Source organism: Tursiops truncatus, chromosome 3 (genome assembly GCF_011762595.2).
Source record: "Tursiops truncatus isolate mTurTru1 chromosome 3, mTurTru1.mat.Y, whole genome shotgun sequence".
In the NCBI taxonomy this organism is placed as follows: domain Eukaryota; kingdom Metazoa; phylum Chordata; class Mammalia; order Artiodactyla; family Delphinidae; genus Tursiops; species Tursiops truncatus.
Window position 1 is genome coordinate 122,689,178 of NC_047036.1, and position 23,554 is coordinate 122,712,731.

At 42.9% G+C, this 23,554-nt stretch overlaps 1 protein-coding gene across 3 annotated transcripts in view; it reads right to left on the reverse strand.

Annotated features, from left to right (window-relative positions):
* The window catches only part of PPP2R2B (protein phosphatase 2 regulatory subunit Bbeta), a 334,618-nt gene that overhangs the window by 56,884 nt on the left and 254,180 nt on the right, over positions 1-23,554 (reverse strand). For all 3 annotated transcript variants that reach the window (XM_073802668.1, XM_073802667.1, XM_033853368.2), the window contains exon 6: positions 5,552-5,729. In XM_073802668.1, coding sequence (XP_073658769.1) covers positions 5,552-5,729 — 178 coding nt within the window. The remainder of the gene's footprint in view (positions 1-5,551; positions 5,730-23,554) is intronic.

Genomic DNA, 23,554 nt, shown 5'->3' on the forward strand with positions numbered 1-23,554 from the left:
TTAGGAGAGAATGGGATCCAAGCAACAAGGTAAGAAGAACAGGGGGCTGGGGATATGCCCCAAATAATAAAAGCTACTATTTATAGAGCCTTCTCTTTGTGCAGGCACTTGGCTAAATACCTTACAAGACAACCTCATTTAAACCCCACAACAACCTCCTAAGATAGGTGGTATTATTATCCCCATTAACCGACGAGGAGATTGAGGGCCAGAGAAATGTTAAGCAACTTGTCAAGGTCACACAGGTTTTAGGAGATGGAGCTGGGTTCAAATCCAGTGAATCTGACTCCAGAGTCTGCCTTCCCAACTACTCAGTGATACCGCCCCAAGGACATTCAAGAAGTCCAAAAGAAGTCTGCAGAGTTGCATTCTTGCCCTTTCCCCTGATAACATGAGGCTCAAAGGGCTTGCTCTGTGGGAGGAGAAATCCCCAGACCCCAAAAGCCCTAGGTCTGGTGTCAGATACAGCAACCACACAAGCAAGGCAACAGGCCTGAGACAACCCACCAAAGGCTGCATTTAATATGGCAAAGAGGGGGCTGCCCTGGCACACACAGGCCAATGTGCTGGACGTGTCACTGGAAGGAATGTTCTCCTATGACACTAAATGCCAGACTAAGATTGATATGTACAATTGATATGTACAGTTGTGGATGAAAGCCACAGCAGCAACAAGGGAGAGAAATCTGTACGAGCCCCACAGCGTCCCTCAAAGCTTGCCCGGCAGAATCCTATTGGATCAAAAGGAAGACTGCTGTCCCTAGTACTAAGGAGTGACAGAGCTAGAAGCCAGGAGTTCTGGTTATGGTTCCCTGATAGGGAATCAAATCCAAAAGGGCCTCAGCTCAGTTGACAAGCGAAGCTGATGCAGAGGGCTGACAAAGACCAAGTCAGAGATCAAGTACCCCTGGAATCCAGTTGTTTTCTCCCAGAGAAACCCTCTGTCTCATGCCTAGAGACTGGATTTATGCAAGCTGTGTCTTGTGCTATCTTTCTAGCTTGCTCACACCATGCTTTACTCCACCCTCGGGCCTTCTTGAGTTCCTCCAACATACCATGCTCCCTCCTGCCACAGGACCTTTGTACATGGTGGACTGATCTTTTCTCACTTCTTTGCCAAGTTAGCTCATACTCTTCCTCTTACAAATCTCAACTTAACAATCAGTCCTCAGGAAAGCCTTCTTTTATTCCCTAGTCTACATCAGGTTTTTAAAAATGCATTCACAAAACCATATTCCCTTTCTCCACAGGACTTATTTCCATTTGTAATAATACACTCATTAGTGTGATTATTTGGTGAATGTCATTCTGAAAGCAGAAAATTTGTTTCTTTTCACTCTTATATCCCCATGGCTTATCGCAGTGCCCGGCACAAACTAGGTGATCAGTATATAGTTATTGAGGACTGTATATTTACTTTTTACTTGATGTGGTAGGTCCCATATTGGACTAGGTAGGAGCCCAGGTCAACTCATTCTTAGTTCTGAGAACAGAGTTCAAAGGATCCTAGGTATACCATAGTTTTCATAATTAAGAATCATCCTTTTATAGCAATTTTCTTTCATTGAAAAGTTGGGGCTGCCTCTTGCCCTAGAAAATCACTAATCTAGAAATGATTTATTATTGTCCTGATGTAGTTAACCGATTAAGGCCAAAGTTTGACCACTTTAAGCCAGAACCTGTTACACAAAACAGGGACAGACTGGCTACAGATGGAAGGAAGAGGATTCAAGACCAGGTGCCATAAGGCTAGGAATGCTTCCCTCTGATATGGTGCTAAATACAAGGGCTGGACCTCAGAGACCCTGCGGATATCTGGTAACTAGGGTATAATGAGTAACATCTTGCAAAGAACATCAAACTGCAGAACCAAAGGAGGTGTCTAGACTTGAGAAGATGGCGCAGATAATGAATTCAGCACAACAGAATCCACCCTTCTAACACTCAACTTTTCTAGTTTCCTTTTGTGGTGGTCCCTGTTTACTGATCATTTACTTAGCAAGGTACTGCCCTAAGCATATATGTATGTGTATATATATATGTATATACATATGCACATATATACACACGTGTGTGTGTGTGTGTGTGTGTGTGTGTGTGTATAAACACCTTTTTAAAAAATTCTAACAATCCTCTTTTTCAGAGCTCCTCTCTACAGATCATGAAGTAGAAGCTTGGCTAAGTTAAAAGACATGTTAAAGCTTACACAGCCAGCAAGTAGTAGAGCTGGCTGAGAATTTTAAGCTTGTTGGACTCCAAAGAATCTGTTCTCAACCATAAAGCCAATGTCACACCAAATGCTAGTCACTAGAAGTTATGACTTTTTTAAAAACCACATTGCAAGACCACTTGCCTTAATATTTACTAATACTTTTCTTTACCTATATGCACTTTGAAATTTAAATGGATGTTTCAGTATCTGTAATATCATAGGATTGATACGATAGTTGTATTTTATAATATTCATTATCACAAATACATAATTATGAAAACAAAAAACGTCCATGTAGTATTTAGAAGAACCTCGCCTCCCACCTCAGGGATGCTCATACCATACTTTGGGAACCCCACATTTTTCTATACTGAACCATGTTTCTTCTGCCTCCTTAGTGGATAAGAGGCATTATAGAAATGGTGCTAAACAACATATGATTTATCGATGGTTGGTGGCCTGTCTGGTGGTTGGTGTTTTTCCGAGACTATTTTGAAAGATGGCCGCTTCCTACCCCGGAGGTGGCTGCACTTCAGAGACGATAAGCAAAAGGGTCCCAGTCTGTACAGTCTGCTCAGTGCTTAGGGCGGTCTGGTGGAAAGTAACTGTATAGATATCAGTTATCATCATTCTCATGATGACAATGATTATTTTACATACGGCTGCTTTAAGGGTGAATGGCACGGTCTCATTTGTATGCCAGCATCTGTCAGGCTGTCACACATCTGCAGAATATAACCTCAACCGTGCTATTAATATGTCCCTTTTGCATTCTCCTCAAGGCATCTGTCTCCTAAAATGCCTAACGAAACTTCCCTCCCTCTTGAAGGGCTGGAGGCAAAATTTGGAAAGCATGTCACCTAGACTGGGGACAGCAGAAGCTCAGCTGAGCCTGAGCAGATTTCTGGCTCTTGGAATAGACATCAAGGGAGAAAGGGAACCACCACCCACACTCGTTCTGTTAGCAGCTGCACTTGCAGGCAAAATCTGTAGGCAGATTCTCCTAGGCTCAGACAGTATGTCGCGTCTGCTCTGTGATCAACAAAAGATGTCAGTCACGGTCTTAATGGTCAGTTCTCAGTCTCCATAATCACCACGACTGGCTTACAGCTGCATTCTCTGAAAAGCCTTGGGGAACTCTGAAAAGCCTTGAGCACTCTTCTGTGGTGAAGGTCAGGAATCTGTGTACCTAAACCAGGTCTTTTTACTCATTTGCAACAGCTATACTACATTTCCCAGTCTGCCTTGCAGTTAGATGTGATCATGTGACTGAGCTCTAGCCAATGGAATGCACACTACTTTAGAACCTGGCTCACAGGAGTCTCCCACGTGTGGTCCTACACAATCTTCCTCTTTTGTTGTACAGATGCAGCTAAGCATGGTGACACTGGGGAACCACAAGATGGAAAGAACCTGAATCTCTGAATCACTCATTGGAGGAGGCTGCCTGCTGATGGAGATCATCAATATTGGACTTTACAAGAGAAATAATCTTCTATATGTTTGAGCCATTACAGAGTCTATTTTATATCAGAACATTCAAAGCTGTACTGTAACTAATACACACTTAAGGTGAAATTGCCAGCTTCTATTTCATGATTAATTATCCACTGGATATAGCTCCACTTTGGTGACCTACCAGTATTTCAAACTTGACATGTCCCATCAAAATGGTACTTTCTGTATGTCAGAATATTCTAGGTACTGGGATACAGGAATGGATCATACAAAGTTCCTTCTGTCATAAAATTCACATTCAAATATGGGGAAACCCAAAATACACAAATAAGAAAATGAATTTCAAATAGTGATACATGTTATGAAGTTAACGGGGATAGAGGGTTATTGGGGGTTACTTGGGAGTTAGTGGGAGGAAGTGCCTCTGAGGAGGTGACAGGAGACTGAAGTCTATACGATGACACATAGTTAGCCATGTGGACTCTGGGGGCAGAGTATTCCAGAAAGAGGGAACAGCACATGCAGAAAATGGAAGTAAGAGAAGCAGAGTGAATCAGGGCAGTCTGGTATGATAGGGTATCAAAGAGGGATGCAGGGCCACTATCATGTGAAATCTTGCAGTCCAGAGTTAAGAACTTGGATCTTATTCTAAGTTCAATAGGAAGCTACCAGCGTGTTTTAATCTGGGGAGGAATGATATCTGAATTACATGTTGAAAGGTCTACTCTGTTGTCTGGAACACGTATTGTGTAGGAGAGCAAGAGAGAATGGGGACTAGACAGTAGATTACTGCAGTCACATAGGTAAGACAACAGTGGCCTGTACTAGTGTGGGTTGGTAGAATGGAGATGGAGAAAGATGAGTTGATTTGAGATATATTTTAGACGAAGCAAAGGCAGGGCTCACAGATATTGGGCTGGGGGGTGGGGAGGCTGGTGAGTGGGAAAAAAGATCAATATTGACTCTTAGGTCAGTTGCTTAGCTACCTGGATGGTGAAACCATTAACTGAGGTTGGGAATTCAAGTGAAGAGTCAGGTTTGTGGTGGGATGGACCACAGGATAGGTGCTGAATAAATGACTGATTTTTAATATTAAATAGAGGGTCAATATAGTAGGGTGAGAATACTGGGTCAGATATTCATTCAGCAATTGTCTCGACTTCTCTAAATTTTAGCTAAACAGAAGATAATAATACAACCCCATAATGTCAATATGGGGTTGTTATATCAAATATACTCTTGGCAGGTAGACACTGAAGAAGTGTGATGGGGACATGAGCATTGCTAATAAAGTTTGGTTTTCTGATCTGGATGCTACTTGCACAGGAGTGCTCTGTCTGTGAAAATTCATCAAGCTGGACAATAAAGATATATGCATCTTTCAAAATAGATTCTATGCATTCTATTCCCAGTTCAGTGCTTGGAATTCAATAAATGGCAGCCATTATTATTTTCATTATTACGACACAATGGAAACCATCTCCTGTGTACCTGTGGTCCATAATGTCCATATAGGCCATTTGTGAATCCATTAACAAGAGGAAGGAACCCTACACTGAACTCTAAGGTCTGGTCTTATAGTTGATAAAGTCAAATCTAGTTCGTAATTCATGACCCATAAATGCCTCTGCATGAAGGGATTGACTCAGAGTTTTAATCCAGAGGTAGCCCTGGTCCACTACTTGTAATTCAGTACTTCCTTAACTTTGTTTAGACGAATGAGTATCACAGATGCCAATGTAATTTAAAAGGGAACAGTTCTTCACAAGTTCTAGGTCTTCAATTGTGATTGCCCTTTCTATTCCACTTTCCCCCAAGCTTGCTCATACCTGAATACTCTTGATTCAAGCCAACTGGTTATTGGCCCCAAAGAAAGGATACTAAAACTTTGATTGGTTATTTCAAAGTTCCATAGGTTAATCCTCAGGTCATCAGCTGACATGTAGGTTTCATAGTCACTGTTGACTGATATGGAGTTGATGTGATATGTGTGTGCGTTGGCAAATACTCTTCGCGGGGTGGCCTCCACCATCAGGTCCATGGGTCTCAGGACAGGCACCTGGAATGCAAGGGAAACAAATCACTTCAGAACCCAGAGCTCTTTACTAGGAAAAGAGTGTGCATGTTTATGTCCTTTATTATCATATACAAAATCATGACTACGTCAAAGGAGCTCTGAGCTGGAAAAGGAGATTGATAAATTACATGTTGTTCCTATTCCCTTTGGTTCCTTTTAGTTTTATTCCTTCCTCAAAAATGTCACCATCCTTTAGCCCTGATGGGCAATTTCATCCTTTATAGATTCTAAGATGTTTTTCAAGTGGCCCTCAAAGTGGCCTCATCTCAGGGGAACTTAGAATCCACTGTGGGGTCATTAGCTTCCAGAGCTGTTGTTCCAGATTGTTTGTTTTTTAACCATGAAATCTTTTTCTTTTTTTTTTTTTTTTTTGCGTTACGCGGGCCTCTCACTGTTGTGGCCTCTCCCGTTGCGGAGCACAGGCTCCGGATGCACAGGCTCAGCGGCCATGGCTCACGGGCCCAGCCGCCCCGCGGCATGTGGGATCCTCCCGGACCGTGGCACGAACCCATGTCCCCTGCATTGGTAGGCGGACTCTCAACCACTGCACCACCAGGGAAGCCCCATGAAATCTATTTTTGAAAGGAAGTTGTAGGAAAATTTTAGAAACGTCTAGTTCAACTGAGATTAAAATTTATCCTTCATGGCTTTGGAGGTCTAGACCCCATCCTGGCTTTATCCTCAATCCTTAAGGGAATTTTGGGAAAGCATATAACCACCCAAATTTCTAGTACCCCAAATTCAGCCATTAATATATAGGGCACCCATTGACATCCTTGGTTTAACCTGTTGTCTTGGAGTACCAACAAGGCAGTGTCCACTTGCACATCAAAACTGTCCTCATTTGGACAATAAATTATATAGTCATCTTACTGGTATATGAAGGATAATCAGTAAATATTTGTTAAGTGAGTGAGTAAGAATACGTGAGTAAATGTTACCTTCCCCATGGGTCAGAGAATCAGGCAGTTAAATATAGTTTTGCACACAAGAAGCTCTTCCTGGCAAATGGGAACAAAGACCAACCTCTGTTCTTATTCCCTCATTGAATTCAAGGGCACTTCTGCCTACACCTGGGTGACCTGGCTCCTGAGAAAGTAGTGGGAAAACTAACGCCTCAGAGGAGACAGACTAAAACACAACGCAACAAACACAAAACACGGGCCTGGCCCTTTAACAGAAATGAGAAAATAAAAGCACCAAAAGCTGTTTGCTTTTCAGGGAAGTCATCTCTTGCAGCTGAGCCCTGATTTGATAGCAGGTGGTCGATCAAGACTTCAAATTCTGGATTTCTGTCAACCCAGTGGGTGAGGGGAAGAAGGCGGAAACAAAGGTTAAATTTTGTGGAGTGCAGTCACCTCAACAATATAACCTTTTAGAAAACAGAATTCTCCCAGCTCAGTCTTGAAGGATTTTGAGGTAGTTTTTAAGTTAAATGAACAATTCAGAGGAATCACAGAATTCTATGCAAATGTGGCAGTGATATCCTGGAAACCAGGGGAGCTTGAGATGTGGATGTAGGAAGAGCCAGGGGTCCTCTGAAGAGCAGCAGTGGGATGGGAGGGAAAGTCTTTGAGAGCCCTCCACCCTGTTCTGGATAATGGTTCTATGGTATAAGCCCAGGAATGGCAAGAACTAGGAGCCCTGGGTTCTGACCACAGATTCGCCCCTCACTGACAGGCTGTGTGACCTCGGGCAATTATCCTGCCCCTTCTGGGCTCTGGTTATATTATCTGAAATACTCACTGTGCCCTACTTATCAAGAAGGTTTGGATCTGTTGAGATGATTTGCCCTTCAGTTCAACCTCCCACTCACCCTTTCAGCAACATTTGCTTGAGCTCTGTACAAGGTCCTGGGGGGTTCAACTGGTGAGCAAAACCAGACACAGGTCCTGCCTTCATATGGCTGGTCCAGTTGGTAGAGGTAGGTACAAAATCATCTCATAATAAAATGTAGTAAGTACATTTTATTTGTAGTAAGTACAAAAGGAGAGGAAATAGCATTAAGAAGGATTTCACCTGGTCAGGGAGGTCTGGAGAAGTTTTGCTGAGGAAGTTAAGAATTGGTTGCTTAAAGTATGAGAAGGGGTTTACTGGGCCAGGAGGGGAAGGAAGAATGCTCCGTTCAGCGGAAAGAGCGTGTGCAAAGGCCCCGTGGTGAGGGTAAGGCAAGAATGAAAGATCGATGGGTCAATGTAGTTGAGACAGAGAGTGATGAGAACCATGGTGGAAGATGAAGTGACAGGGGAGGTAAGAGGCAGGCCCCAGGAAAGATTTTTGCCATCATCCTAAGAGAAATGGGAAGAAATCAGAAGATTTCCAATGATTTTGATATGATCAGGTTCAAAGTTTTGATGAGATCATTTCTGATGTACACTGGAGAACAAGTTAGAGGATGAATGAAGCAGAACTTTGAAAAGGATGGTGATATACTATCGAATGCCAAATGAGGGTGTGTCTGAGTTAAGGCTTTGTAATGGATAAGAAAAGTACCTTTGCCCTTAGGAACTCTCCTGCAAATATTTATTGGGCATTGACTCTGCGTCAAACATTCTTCATACACCATCTCAGTAACTGTTTCAACAACTCTGTGAAATAGATACTAGTAATACAAAGTACTACTACAAAGAGAAAACTCAGGCTCAGAGAAGCTAAGTCACTGGCCCAGAGTTGCCCAGCTATAGGAGGCATAGCCAGAATTTGATCCCAGAGTCTATCTGACTGCAAATCTAGTGCTTTTTCCACTGTATCACACCACACTCAAAGAGCATGCATGGTACGATGTGATAAATGCTCTGTAAGGGATACGAGTACAGTGCCCATAGAATTTATGGAATCAATAGGATTATTGGTAGTAATAATGGTAGTGGTAGTCATAGAATTCTGTGGTTAAGCTGCCTCTAGAAATCTCAGTTTGGTGCTGTAGGTGTTCAGTTTGGTGCTGTAGGTGTTCAGTTTGGTGCTGTAGGTGCTGTAGGTGCTTTCAGAGACACACGCCTGCTCTCGCGGTTTGTCATAAAGGAACTCCCCACCTGGAGCTTTTGAGCTCTGCCCAGCCCCGCAAGGTAGTAGAGCTCAAAGCAGGCTCCCCAGGGCTGTGGAAGAAATGGAATCTGTGAGGACTTCCTGTGGCTTTTCCTCAACTCTTCCCTGGGCCTCCTTCATTACCACGCACTGTCCGCAGAGGCTTCCCGCGGCTCCGGTGGCAGGGAAGGGAGCATGACAGCCAGGATAAAGAGGCATTACCAAGCGGTAACTGCCAGCCCAGAGTTTCAGTTTAATGTGATGGGGCTGCGTGCTAATCCAGGCTGACATATTGCATGATGTGGCACTTTATGGGGAAGCTCCGGGTAGGTATCTGAGGAGGGAGTGCTAATGGTTTGCCCAGATAAGGCAGGGGATGAACGTCACTCATGATATGCCAACACCATTCCCATGCCCAGGTCAAGGCTATCCACTGCCCAGTGACACCCCTCACAAGAAGGAAGAGGGAGGAAAGGCAGTTCAAGCTGGACAGGATGACCAGTGAAGAAACCCTGATGGGACTGTGTTTTCTACTACTCTTCTTGGGGCCAGGCAGGGAGAAGAGTGGGACACAGTTCCTTGAGTTCGGCTTTCCCCGTAAGATCATGGAGGGCTTCCTGTAGTAGCAGTCACTGCGTTACAGCACCCCTGCCCTTCAGCCCTCTCAGTAGCCGACCTCACAAGGAAGACTCCTTGTTTGCCGTTTTACAGGAAAGGTGAAGTATCCTGTCCGATGTCACACAGAGAGGAAGATGAGGGGCTCAACTTGGACAATTTGGTTCCTGCGTGAGCACACGTAACCACGGTTACAAATGAAACCCTTAGGCTGAAATATGAGAATGTCATCTCTGCAAGTCAAAAATTGTCAAAGCTCAGTAATTTCACGTGGTTCAGCCTAACAGTTTGAAAGGCTTGTGCCATATGCATGTGACACTGAATCACGGAACACTGAATCTTGGAAGGGCCATGAAAGCCTCTTTCAAGGCTGTCGTGTGTGTAAGTGTGTGTTTTGCGGGGGGGCAGAGTGGGAGGCCATGGTGTCTAGGCCTTACCCTCTTCATCATTCCTGGTAATATGTTTGGATTCTCAATCAATATCTTGCTTAAATAACTATTTCTGTGGTTAAGGAAATTTTGAGACTAAGTGGCCCAGATAGTTCCTAAGTTCTGCAGAGGAGGAAATCAGGAGCCCGAGAGGGGACATGCCACGTCTATGGTCACCCAGTTGGGGTTGTCAACACAGCCTGGGTTTCTGCCACTCATCCCAGAGCTTCCCTTCCTCTGCCCCCCAACAGCAGGTGCCTGAGTCATTCTCCACAGAACCAGGCAAACTCCAGGATCAAACCAGGACCTTTAAATGGTAGTTCAAACCCTCTTTTCTGAGATATCTTGGCAGTGGCCGTGGGCCTAGACTCATCCCTGAGACAAGGCTGATGCTGCATTGTGCTTGCGAATGAGAGTGGGGGTCAGCCCTCGGCCCTCACAGGGTGCAGGTGGTTCTGGACTACAATGCCGGAATTCATGGCCTTCCCTCAGGTGCCTCATACTCCTCCCTGACCTTGATTCAGTTTCTGCTCATCGCCCGGAGCCTGATTCTGAAGGACGAGCACCCTGGCCTGGTTGGCAAGATGATATGCATCGTGTTAGAGTATCAGCCGGATAATGTCCCAGGGCCCAAGAGAGCAGCCTCAGAGTCTAACCTGCCACGGGGCTTACAGAGACGTGTCTCAGCTGGGGTGTTAGTGGATGAGAGGAGCCCAGAGCACCCCGTGGCTCCCTCCCTCACATCACTCAGGGCTCTGTTCAGTGATCACCCCCCGAGAGAGGCCCTCCACGCTCACCCCACCTCGCATAGCACACCCTCCACTCGCCATCCTCCGACCCAGCTGACCGCTCATAATGTTAAGTAATTCATCAGTGAATCCTCAACAGTATCCTATCATTTAGCTTGGTGGATAATATGATCTCTGCTGCACAGACAAGGAAACAGAGGCCAGAAAAGTTAAGCAATCTGTATAAAGTCACACAGCTCATACTCATGCCTGGCACTCCCGACTCTGGAGTCTAAGCCCTTAGCTGCTCTGTCCTCTGGGCTTGGAGGATCACCCTCAGGTGTGTGGGAGAGATAAGTACGCACGTGGATGTCTCAGAGCAGGTGCACTGCCCGGGACAGTGTCAGCCAAACGGGCCCCGTGTCTGCTTGGGGAGCTCAAGGGGGACCTCAAAAAGGACAGGACTAGTAAGCGAGCAGGAGGTGAAGGGTTTGTGGGAATCCACCAGGCAGAAGTTGGGGGCGGGGAGGGGAGGAAGCTGTGCTCTGGTCAGAGGGACCGGCGTGTGCAGAGCTCGGAGGGGACGGAGCAAAGCGCATGCGTGCAAGTGTGTGATTCTGTGCGTTTCTGGGCATGGGGGGCAGTCAGCGATTTTTGTTATTCACTCAAAACATGGAATCAATCCCTCCTCTATATCAGACATGAAGAAAACCTGAGCTGGGTGAGGGCGTGCAGGATGGACGTCATGCTATGTGAGGTGGGGTGAGGATGGAAGGCCTCCCTCAGGGGATGATGCTTGAGCAGAGAGCTGAATGGAGGGAGGGCGCCAGCCATGTGGCTTTCTGGGAAGAGCATTCCAGGCAGAGGAAACAGCAAGTGCAAAGGCCCCGAGGTTGGAATGTGCTTAGAGGGTAGGAGGAACAGTGAGGATCCTTTGTGGCTGGAGAGCAGTGAGCAGGGAAGGAAAGTGGTAGGAGATATAGGATAAGTAGTCAGGGCTGGATCACAGGGGTAACTGTGGGGATGAAGAAGACTGAGGGAGATGCAGGGAGCTGCCCAATATGGATCCCCCTCCGTGTTAAGAAATCCCCTTCTCCTTGCTCTCTTTCCCTTCCCTCTCCCCACCTCTCTTTCAGTTTTTCTCCCTTCAAGACTTTCTCATTATCTTTCCTGCCTCTCCCCTTGGGAAATATAAGATCATCTGTCACCTCTCAGAACCCATTTACTAACAAAATGAATGTCGCTGTCATTTGGCTTGTTTGGTGACCACAGGGGTGATGCGTCACAGTCTTCCACGGCACCTAAGCAGGTGTTGGCGGGTCACGAAGCCCCCTTCAGAGACATACGATGAAAGAGGAGCAGAATCCCGGAAGCCCCTGAGGACCCCACTTTAAACGACACCTGAGAAAATGCACAGCAGGGAGAGAGGCTAGAGGTGAGGGCTCTTTACAGAGGAAAAACAACAGCTGTGCTCACCGTGGCAACATCCAGTGCCCCTGTAAGTTGACGGATTCAAGGCAAGAGTCTGAGAGAGAAGAGACGGCCGGACAGGAGCTCAAGAAAAGAAAGAAGATGGAGCCATGGAGAAGAAAGGAGAGAGGTGTCCATCAGTACAAGGATGTGAATGGATTTCAGCTATTTTGCAACTCTGGGTCAAATCTGATTGAGTTCAGCAGACAAACATGTGAATACCCTTGGAATATTAAGTACAATCAACATAATCAACATGAAATTTGAAGAAACTGCTATCAAATTTTTTTTTTTTTTTTTTTTTTTTTTTTTGCGGTACGCGGGCCTCTCACTGTTGTGGCCTCTCCCGTTGCGGAGCACAGGCTCCGGACGCGCAGGCTCAGCGGCCATGGCTCACAGGCCCAGCCGGTCCGCGGCACGTGGGATCTTCCCGGACCAGGACACGAACCCGTGTCCCCTGCATCGGCAGGCGGACTCCCAACCACTGCGCCACCAGGGAAGCCCAGAAACTGCTATCAATTTAAATTCATGCTTGCTCCCTATCTTCTTGTCAGTATTCAACAGATGCTCCCCACTGCTTTCCCCAATAACTGAGTTACTCTATATTGAGACTGACAGGACATATTCAGGCCTGGTGTTACAGGGGTTCCATGTCATCAGTTAGGAAGTTCACGTAGGAATGTTATGACCACACACTGGCCCCAGATAAAACCTTCCATAAACATTCATTAAGCATTTACTACGTGCTGGGCAGTTACCACACAGAGTATCCTTATAAAGTTTAGTGGGGGCAGAGAATACACAACCCCCTACCCACCCCTTCTTGTTCACAACCAGCCCTTTTGGGAAGCTGAAACCATGTTTGTTTGATCTAGAAAAGAAACAGGTAGGAGCTGTCCACCTTTCCCTTGGTGCAGGGAAACCCTGACCCTGGTGCTCTGGGACCACAGGTTCAAGGCCTGGTGGGGAATCTGGGGTGATAATACCATTCCATCCAGAGGCCCTAAATGGTCTCTAGACCATTTCCAATGGAGGAAAGGGTAGGAAGTTCCAGATTTCAGCCTCACTTCAAGTTTGCCACCTTGCCTCTCCTGGGCTTCCTTCAAAAAATATCCTCTGTGACTCTCCAACGATAATGACTGTAGGTTTGGGATAAAGCCAATAGCTAAAGAGCATCCAGACTTCATTGCCAAGGAAGAGGGAGTGAGTCATCTTGAAGATGGGAGAGCCAGTGGGGTCCTGCTATAAATATCCCTGTTCCAAAGCAACCCAGCTTAGCGGTGCAGAGCAGCTGTCTTCAAACAGGAGAATGTTATGACTTCCCAAGAGCTATCTGGAACAGTTTTAAAGGAAACCACTTCCCCATCTCTAACTTAATATAATTCCCTTCTTAAAATCAAATCATGTCGGGACATACCCACAGCCTAGGTTCTCCTTCTCACATTTGGAAAAGAAACAAACCTTCCCCATCCTGAATCTTACTGTGGGGCGCTATCCAAGGTATAAACACTTCAGGGAGGGACAAGCAGACGACACCTTTAATCAAAGCCCCACAAACGCCCCGCCCTCAGCTCCTTATAATATGAATTTCTAATCAAATTTGACTTCTTATGTTTAATCATAATTTGTCAGAATTGCATGTTTTATGTTGTTTTGGTCAACTGTGTTCTATTAATAATTTTAGAGACAATTAAATCCACAAGAGAATTTTAAACTCTTACAGTCATACAGTCATAGGGAGGGGAAAAAAACTACCTATTTTTCATTGTAGAAATGACAAAAAGAAGCATTTAACATTTATTTGGGGGAAGCGCAGTGAAAAATACGTAATTAAAGAAGAAAAAGGAACAACAGAAAGTTCTGACTTTTAAAGAACCTGTTCATTATTCTTTTAATGGACATTGATGGGTATCCAGTTACAATGGTATTTAAATTCCATGGGACGCATTAAAAAGGTGATATAACAGTTTTATTTTAAACTGCCTATGTTTAAAATACTCCTGAAATCACATCCTCTGGAAGTATTTCACATTCTGATGGAAGTGATTATTTGCCTACTTAAAAATGCTCAGGAAGCTGTGTGGCTTTTCGAAATTCTTCTAGTGGGCACACAAGCACAAAATGTGAAGTTGCATGGTGTTAAAGAGTCTTTAGAGTCACGCAGACCTGGGCTTGAATCGTGGCTGGTCTATTTACCAACCATGTGGCCCTGGGCTTGTTACTTCATCTTTCTCCATTTCAAGGCTCCCTTCCACAATGTTAGAGGTATAGCAGCTCTCTGTACCTCTGTTGAGAAAACTTAGCACATGGCCTGATACATACCATCTACCAAAGAGACCTTTCTGGAGAGTTACTTTTGCCGAATTGTGCTAAGCTGTATGTATACTGTGTGTATACCATGTTATTGAATCTTCACATTGACCTTAAGAGGTGGATACTAATATTGTTCCCACTTTACAGGTTTGGATCCTGAGGCAAATGAAGGGGTGAAACTTGCTCGAGGTCATACAGGTACTTGGAGGTGGAGCTACCTTTGAACTTGACCATCTGGCTCGAGCCCCTATGGTAGTTATCACTAGAATCCTTCACATTAACGTTCAGTTGTTGAAAAAATGGTCCGTTCTGAGAGGCTGCCTAGGGAAGATTTTTCGAATTTTTCTATAGGCTGTGGGGGTTTAGGAATCCCTTCCATCCTCCCTAGGGATTTCAGTCATGATTATAGAACTTAGCAATGCTCAGGAGAAGTGGCCAGCGGAATGACTGGGCATTGGGTAGCAATTAAATTTGTTGGGAAAAAAGGTGGAAGGCTTTTCTGGTTGGGAGTTTTCCTAATAGCTTCTGTCCACACTGTCATGAAAACCTTGTACAATATGGTCGTTCATCCAATTATCAAACCAACCTGGGGGGCACAGTCTGGCATTCTGTATACCCATTATCAGAGGGTAATTCAGTGTAACAAACCAAATCGAGTATGTACAAAGACTGTCAAATAAAATAAACCACTCACAAATTAAATTACTTCCCATTTTCAGTGGGAAGAATGCCAGTCATTTTTCATTTAAAAAATATGCATCTCAATTCCATTGTTTAAGAACATGAAAAGAAGCCTTTAAAGGCCTCTTCTGCTGTCTGTATTGAGGTTCATCTTCCCTAGGCCCATCTCTCCTGGTCCTGGGGCATGTTCTCTCGGAGAATTAATGGGGCATTAAGCCTCACCCTGGTCAGAACACTTGTTTCCTCCATGGATCAACGGTGGATGGAGCTCAGAAAGCAGGAGTGAGAGGTTGGCTCCAGTTTACAGAGACATATCAGAGCTGTTGTTTCCAGAATGAAACTGCCACTCAACACCACCCCGCCAAACCCCCAGTGAATCCCATCCAAATAATATAATTTTTAGATTTCCTGGATCACACCCTTCAACAGCCTCAATATGTCCCTGAGTTCTTCTTTTGCTGGCTTTGTCAAATAGATTGCAATAAGCCTGAGAGGAAAAACCCCTTTGGACCAAATCAGGCTTTGTGCTTCAGGGTCTTGAATATCTTAGGATTATATTCTTTGACACACATTAAGTGTCAGTCACTGCTCTGGGCAGTACGTGTACAGGGTGAACAAAGCAGATTAGTTGCAGCACTTAAAGTCTAATAGGGAAGAAAGACGTTAATGACTTGAGGTAGACACATTGTTACACACTGTCGCTGATGCTGTAAAGAGATGTGTATTGTTTCAAGAGAGGAAAAAATATTCTTTCATGAAATGAAACAGGGGCTCTAATTTAGATTGGGGAGTTAGGTCCATTGCTTTTTGGAGAAGTGACGGCTCCCTCAACTCCAAAAGCAGAGCCAGAAGCATTGCTTTTCACTGGGGGCCATCTGGCAATGTCTGGAGATATTTTTGATTGTCACAATGGGGCCTATACTACTGAGTAGAGGCCAAGGATGATGCTAAAAGCCCTACGAGGTACAGGACAGCCTCTAGCCGCAAAGAATTATCCGGCCCAGAGATGTGGGGATATATTTCTATGTATAACTGATTCACTTTGTTATCAAGCAGAAGAAGCTAACACACCATTGTAAAGCAATTATACTCCAATAAAGATGTTAAAAAAAAAAAAAAAGAATTATCCGGCCCCGAATGTCAACAGTTCTGAGACTGAAAAATCCAGTTCTTAAGGAAACCTTTCTGGAAATAGTCTAAATCAAAGGTGGATAAAAGAAACCCAGTATTAACTTCCACAATAGGCAGCAAAAAGTTTCAGTCCATAAAGATCTTCTGGTTTAAAAAGTCTTTATATATTCATAAAATATAGGAAAGATCGATCATCCATCTATCTATCTATCTATCTATCTATCTATCTATCTATCTCTCAGAGACTTATCCCTTATTGCCAGCTACAAGAATAACACACAACCCAAAAAAAAAATACCTGGGGAATTAATACATATTTTTTTAAACCCAACACATCAAAGATGGTTTTTATGGCAGACTAACAATTTCATGCTCTCAGTGTCTTTGACTCCTTTTGGCCTCTCTACAGAAAAGAGAGGAAAAATATCTTTCCCTCAGAAGATGAACTCACTCTCTAATTACCAGCCCATGCAGCAGCCTGTAATTCTGCCAGTTTTATCTTGTTTTTTTCTCCCAGACACTTCCATTTTCTGCCAACATTGCTATTTCTCAAAGTGTGTTTCCCTGCATTCTGAAAGGCATGTTCACTGCCTTTCCTGTTATTTCCCTTGATGTTTCACATTGTGTAATTCTACAGGAAAAAAGGAGACATCTTAAAATATCACAGTAGAGGAAAATTTCAATTAACGTTTATAGGTGGGGAAGGGGATGGGATGGGAAGAGGCAGTGGTTTAAGACTGGTTAGGCTTAATCACAAAAATTGTTTTAGTTTTATTTTTTAACTGTTCTTGATGTAAGTTTTTCTGAAATCTGCCCACACGCTTTCTCCTATTAACAATGAGGATAAATATCGCTGAATCTTTGATGATCAAGGATCAACAAGACCTCAGGAGTATCACACTCTATTCTGTCACTCACTACTGCGGCTTATACAGATCTAAGAAGATAAGTATAAATTTGATATAAACTTAAAGAATCTTAGAGTTGGAAGTTATTACACTAAGAAGTCATCAGTGTCTTTACATTAAAGAAGTCATTACACTAAAAAGGTGTGGGTGTACACAGAGATGAATCTCTAAGACCTTTGAAACACGGCCTCACATAGGTAGGAACAAAGCTATATACAGATCTAAGCTGTGTCAGTTCTGCCTACTATGGTGGTAGTGGTTACCAGTGACATTCTGATTTAGGAGCAAAGTGACTTTTCAGGATTGCATCGTCTGGTTCCCATCCCTGGGTGCACATTAGAATCAAATGAGGCTTCTTATTGAAAACTGATGCCTGGGCCCCACCACTGGGTGGTGGTGTTGGGGAGTGTTGTTAAGTCAGAATGCCTGGGAGGTGAAACCCAAGTACTAGTGCTTGGAAAGCCTGTGGATGACCGATATGTACAGCAAAGGCTGAGAGTCAGTGAATTGGAGGGGGTAAATGGAGGAGCTTCCGTACAACAGACTCTTAGCCATGGTTGGAGTATGAGATTATACGAGTTTAAAATTATTTTTAGAGTTCTATACTGACTGAGGTTTTTATGTTAATATTTTTCTAAAAACCTCTGATTTTAATAAATGGATTAAAAGGTAACAATTGATGGAAGGTAAAAATGACAGGAAAGGGTTACTATTTGTAATATATAAAAAAGTTCCCCCCAATTGATAAAAAGACAACTCAGTAAAAATATGGGCAAAAGGACATGGACAGAATATTTAGAAAAAGCTAGAAGGAAATCACCAAGAAATATATAGAAATACGCCCAACCTTATTAGTAGTCAAGGAGATGCAAAATTTTTAAATCTTTAATCTTATAGAAGATTAATCTTATTAATCTTTAATCTTATACAAATTTTAGTATATGCAACTACTGTTCTAAGCCTTTTCTAACTATTAATTCATTTAATACACAAAACAATTTTATGAGGTAGGTATTCATCCCATACCTCTTATTACAAATAAGTGTAACTAAAATACAAGGCAGTAACGTGTCTCAGCTTAAAGTCACACAGCTAGTGCTTGCTGGAGCTCAGATAGGCACTTGGGTGTTCTGGCCAAGAGAGCCCTTATCCTTAAGCACTATCCTACCCTCCCTTCTCAGTAGTATCTCTACTGGGATGTGCAAAAATTACAATGACTGATCACATTCCATCCTGGAGATAGTATGAGGAAATGGGTACTTGCTGGTGGGAGTATGAATGCAACAAGATTTTCAGAAGGTGATCTGGAAGTAGCTATTAAAAAACAATAATGTGCACATCTTTCGACTTAGCAAAACCTACCTTAATGGAAACTATCCTATAAAAACTAAACATTGGTTTATGATGATATATGTTTGAGATCATTTATTGCAGCACTGTTAGTTACAATGACATCGTAACAAAATCTGGAAATAAGGTGACTGTCTACGAATAGGGGACTGGTTTAATAAGTCATAGTATACCCACACTTTAGAATATCGGCAGCTACTTCAAAGAAGATGAATGACCAGGAGGGATGTTTATATTACTGAGCAGAGTAGTGTGCATAGTATGATCTTGAGTTTGTAGAAACAAAACAAACTCAAATCCATCCATTAAGGTTAATACATGTTTGTGTAGACATTGAGAAAGGTACGGAAGGACACACACCAAACTAGTAACATGAGTTACCTTAACATGTGGGGTCATGATATAGCACTACCTGACTTGTTGCTATAACCCTGTATTAGTTTTGTAATGTAAAAGAAAAAAGAAGGGAAATCCTTGCCTCTCATGTCCAGCCAGGGCGGGATTCTCAGGATTCTTCAGCCTGCACTGGACTCTTCCTGGGAAAGCATAAGTAGCTCTAAATCAGCAATGGCTTCCTCATTCCTTTGAATTTAGATTTGCTTTCCTTAACTGTCCACCTGTTAGTTCCCTGGCTTGACAGAGAGCCAGTCTACCCCTTCCTCTATGCAAAAGCCCTCCAGATTTTTGAGGACAGACCTCAACCCATCCCACTCTCCATTCAATTAGACGAAGACTTAGCCTCCAATCTTTACTCCTCACCAGTGGTCAGGGCTGGGTCACCTCTACTGACGCTTTGCCGTACTGAACACAATCTACCAGAGTTCGGAACACAGAAGGACGTGTATTCTTCTATACGGTACACGACGTGTGCTTTCTACTCAGACAGCTTAAAACGGATTTACTTTTATCATAGTCCATATTGCAGCGTCAACTAAAATTTCCAGGTCTTCTTTCAAATAAGTTAATGTCAAGTCAAACCTTTTCTACTAACTACTTTGAACGTGAATGTGATTTCCTCAGTTCTCTTCCCTAGGGTTTATCCTTTTCTCTTAAAAGTGAAATGCAGGAATAGGAAAGAGTATGTATGTGAATGTAGGAATCTAATGAATTGTGGATTCTGGATAATGGCATTTTCCTGCATAATGAAGATGATGGGTCAGCAGACGGGTGTATGTGCTAGGTATATGGAGAAGACAATGACAGTGTTCTGAAGTTTGGCTGGAGGGTGGGAGGTACCTTAAATCCTCCGTTCCCCAGTGGCGGGGCTGAATTTGAAATGTAATGATCCTGGCAAATAAAGTTGTCACGTGAAATGGGCGGGGGAAGACATAACTCTCCGGGAGACGGTTTGCTAGTTCCAAGGAGAGAAAGCGGGAACGGGCCAAGAACAGAGGTGCAGGAATGGGACAAAGAAGAGAAAAGAGTGTTTGAGAAAAGCAGCTGCACACAGGACTATAAAGAAAAAAGGATGGCAAGCCTCCAGGGATGGGAACGGGGAAAGAGAGAAAAAAGCAGGCTGGGGGCAGAGGGAAGTTCTATTCTAGTCTGGACCCTTTAGAGGCCAAGAAACAGAAACCTTCTCAAACTTACTTAAAACAAAAACAAAAACAACTTAAAAAACAAAAGGATTATTGTAGGAGAGAAAAATCTTGCAGCTTACCAGGACCAAAAACGGAGGATGTGAAATGGAACAGGGGCCTGGGGGGGGGGAACTTTACTTTGTCTTTCTGGCTCTGTGTCTGTCTCTCTTAGGGGCCACCTGGCTTCTTAAACTGCTTCTCTCTTCATGTCAGGCCCTCTCTTCTCTCTTTGCCAATAAAAGTTAACTCTGTCTGTTTACCAGTCTGAACATGGCCTTCAGTGAGTCACTCTAGCGCTGACTCCGTCCCACTTTCAAACTAAACATGCAGCACTATCAGAAAGGAGAGAAGGGGACAAGCAGAAAGGGAAACACAGTAGGGAGAAAGAAAGACATAGTCAGACCCTTCTAGGGAAGTCTCATCCCTGCCCTTGAACATGCTGCATTCACAATCACCTCCACACCTTTTCCTACAATGCTCCCCTTTTTCACCCCATTTCCATCTATCCCCCTTCCCTAAGCCTTCCTTGATCCCGATCGCTCCAGAACTCGCCCCATTCCTCATACCGTGTATACACACAATCCAGTGGAGAATAATCTGATACTTTGAAGAGTTCTAAATTCTAGCTTCCTTCTTCAAATTGGCACTGTTTTGACAGCCTTCTTGGAATCATTTCCTAACTTGAGTTCCTAGTGCTAATAATTTAGACTTCTAACAGTCTCTTGTTCAAAGAGAGTAAAGCACAATTGGTCACTATTCCCTGGATAGAAATTTTATTTTGTTTGGAATGCTGTTATAATTGCCTTTCAATCTTCTTCAAGCAATGAATCCACTGCTTTAACTCTCTTATACACTCTCTCCCCGTGTGCCTGTCAATCTTACGCGGCAATCACGTGTTTTTCAGACTAGCTCATTAAACTGTATTAGACTAAGAGTGTATCCTGAACTGAATAAGATTTGGTCATTACTTCTTCTGGAACAACATACTATTTTGGATGACTTACTCCTGGTCGAGTTTTAACTGACACGTTTATGTTATTATTCACTAAGACCCTGGGGTCTTTTTTACACATTCACTTTGTCTTTCCACATTCTACACACGAATGGTTGAATTTGCTCTCCACGTGCACTAGCTCTGTGCTTTGTCCTCTTAGAACTCTATACCCTTTCTGTCCCCCTCAAGTTTTCAAGGTTGTCATCCATTTCCTCACTCACTCCTGACCTCTTCTTTGCCCCCTGGTTTTGTGAAATGGGAGCCTTTATAATGATGGGGTGGAGAAGGAAGGGTGACGGGGTGGACCTTATAGCCTTTAAGGTTGACTCATAGGATTATAAGCTCCATTAATTTTTTTTCTTCCTGAAGGAAGAAATATGAATTATTTTCTCAAACAGGCAAAGCAGAGGACCTCTTTAAAAACCATAAGGTTCTGAGGCTCACAGTGAAAAGGAAGGGAAAACTAATCATACAGAGGGAAAACAGGACACATCTGCATTTCATTTAAAATCACTGTAGTTGAACTTCAAATTACTCTACCTCATTCCCACCTACCTCACATTCTATTAAGGACTTATTTTGCCCTTCATCTAGGAATAATTATATACTGAACTGCATCACGTATGCATTAGTATGTGGATTCAAGTACCTATGCTTAGCATAAGCCAGAAAAAAGAAAAGGAAGGAAACACATTTGAATAATGTTGACTGTTGCAACTGCATTCCATTCAATGGTTGGAGGCACCCAAGTAAGTGTGACATGTGGGCAGTGGATCTGCTCTTTCCTCAGGCAGATCTGTACGGATATCATCTCCCAGCATCTTGATGTGCTGAATGAGCTACTAAGGTTTAAAGAAGTCTATTTTTTCATAAATGGCCTTCCACATTTGGGGTATAGCTTTATATTGTACATTATTCTTTATATTATGCATATTTACGTGTGAATATCATTTTGTACAGAGTTTATAAAAAAACTATGTACGCTATATCATATGGGTAATTTAAGGGATTCTTCAAGGATATTTTTATGGGATGACTTTGGAATCTAGCCTGTGCAAAATTGCCCACTTTACTGACCCTTTTTCAGGATCAGCAGAGGCAGGATTCAAACATAATCTGAATTCACAGACCATACTTTTTCTATCACACCAGGGAATCTAAAATCTTGATACTTTTAAGACTCTTCATTAGAATATCCTGGGGATCTTCTATCTTCCTTTGTCAAGGTCTAACTTACAGTAAGATATTCTAACACCTGGAAGAGTTAATGTAACTATTTCCAAGCGATATTTGTTGAGCACTTACTAGAGGCAAGGCACTACTGGTATACTATGGCTATGGAATCATCTTTTTCCAAAAGCAGCTCACAAATTGACAAGACAAAACGAAGAGTCTAATCACACAAGAAACTCATCACATAATTTGTAGGCAGGGGTCAATAACAGGGCCTTGTAAGTAATGATAAGGACTTTGGAATTCGTTCTAGGTGATAGGGGAAAATATCTGAGGCTCTTAATAGGGTAATGAATGATCTGATCTATAATTTTAAAACATCATACGAAGTGCAATGTGGTTATCAGATTGTGAAATGTGAGGGGGAAGAGAGTGAGTGAATGTAGGAAGAATAATTGGAAGGTTCTTTTACATGGTAGTGATGGATATAGGTAAGAACCAAGCTAGCTGAACTTGGGAAGGAATTGAAAGAGAAAATAAAACAATTATAGAGAGATAAACTGCTTTGAAGGAAGAACAGTAAAACACAGAGAAAAATCTGAAAAATACAGTTATCAACACGGTTTATAAGCATGAGGAAATGACACAAAACAAAGTGGAAAAGTACTAAGACATAAAAATCAGTGGAAAGCAGATTATATTTTCAGAAAAGAAAGAGGATCCAATGTATGTATTATCGTTCGTCATGAAGAGGCCAAAAGAAGTGAACAGGAAAAAATACTTAAAATATGTTTTTTAAAAATGCCTGTAACAAAGAGTTAAATCCAAGACTGCAAGGATTGAAAGGGTACAGTATACCAACAAAAAGTGATGAGAGTTAATACCAAGGCATACTCCGGTGAAGTTATTTCACTTCAAGTATAAAGAAGATTTATGGGTTATACAGAGCTTTAAAAATGAGTCAAATTTATAAGAGGTAAAAATAAGGCTGGTTTCAGACTTCTCTCCACAGTAAACCCCACGTCAGAAACAGAACCAGTGTCCACAAAGTTATAAAGATTTTATATCCTTTCGGGCTGTGATTTAGCATAGAAGCAAAATTCTTAAGCAGGCAAAAACTCAGGGAACACCATATTTATGAGCTTCTACTAGAATGTAAGCTCCGTAGTGGTAGGGTCTGCTTCCATAGTGTTTTCCATTTTCTCACCAGCACCCAACACACAGAGCATTACACATAATAGACACTCCACAAATGTTTGTTGATTGAATTTAAAAACTTTTTTATGTGACGAAAATTGGACACTTTCTCATTCAGAGAGTCCCAGACTGCTTTTTTCATCAGAACCACCTGAGAGCTGTTAAAGAGAAAAAGAAAATACGGATTGCCCAGGTTCACACTTTGAGATTCAAAC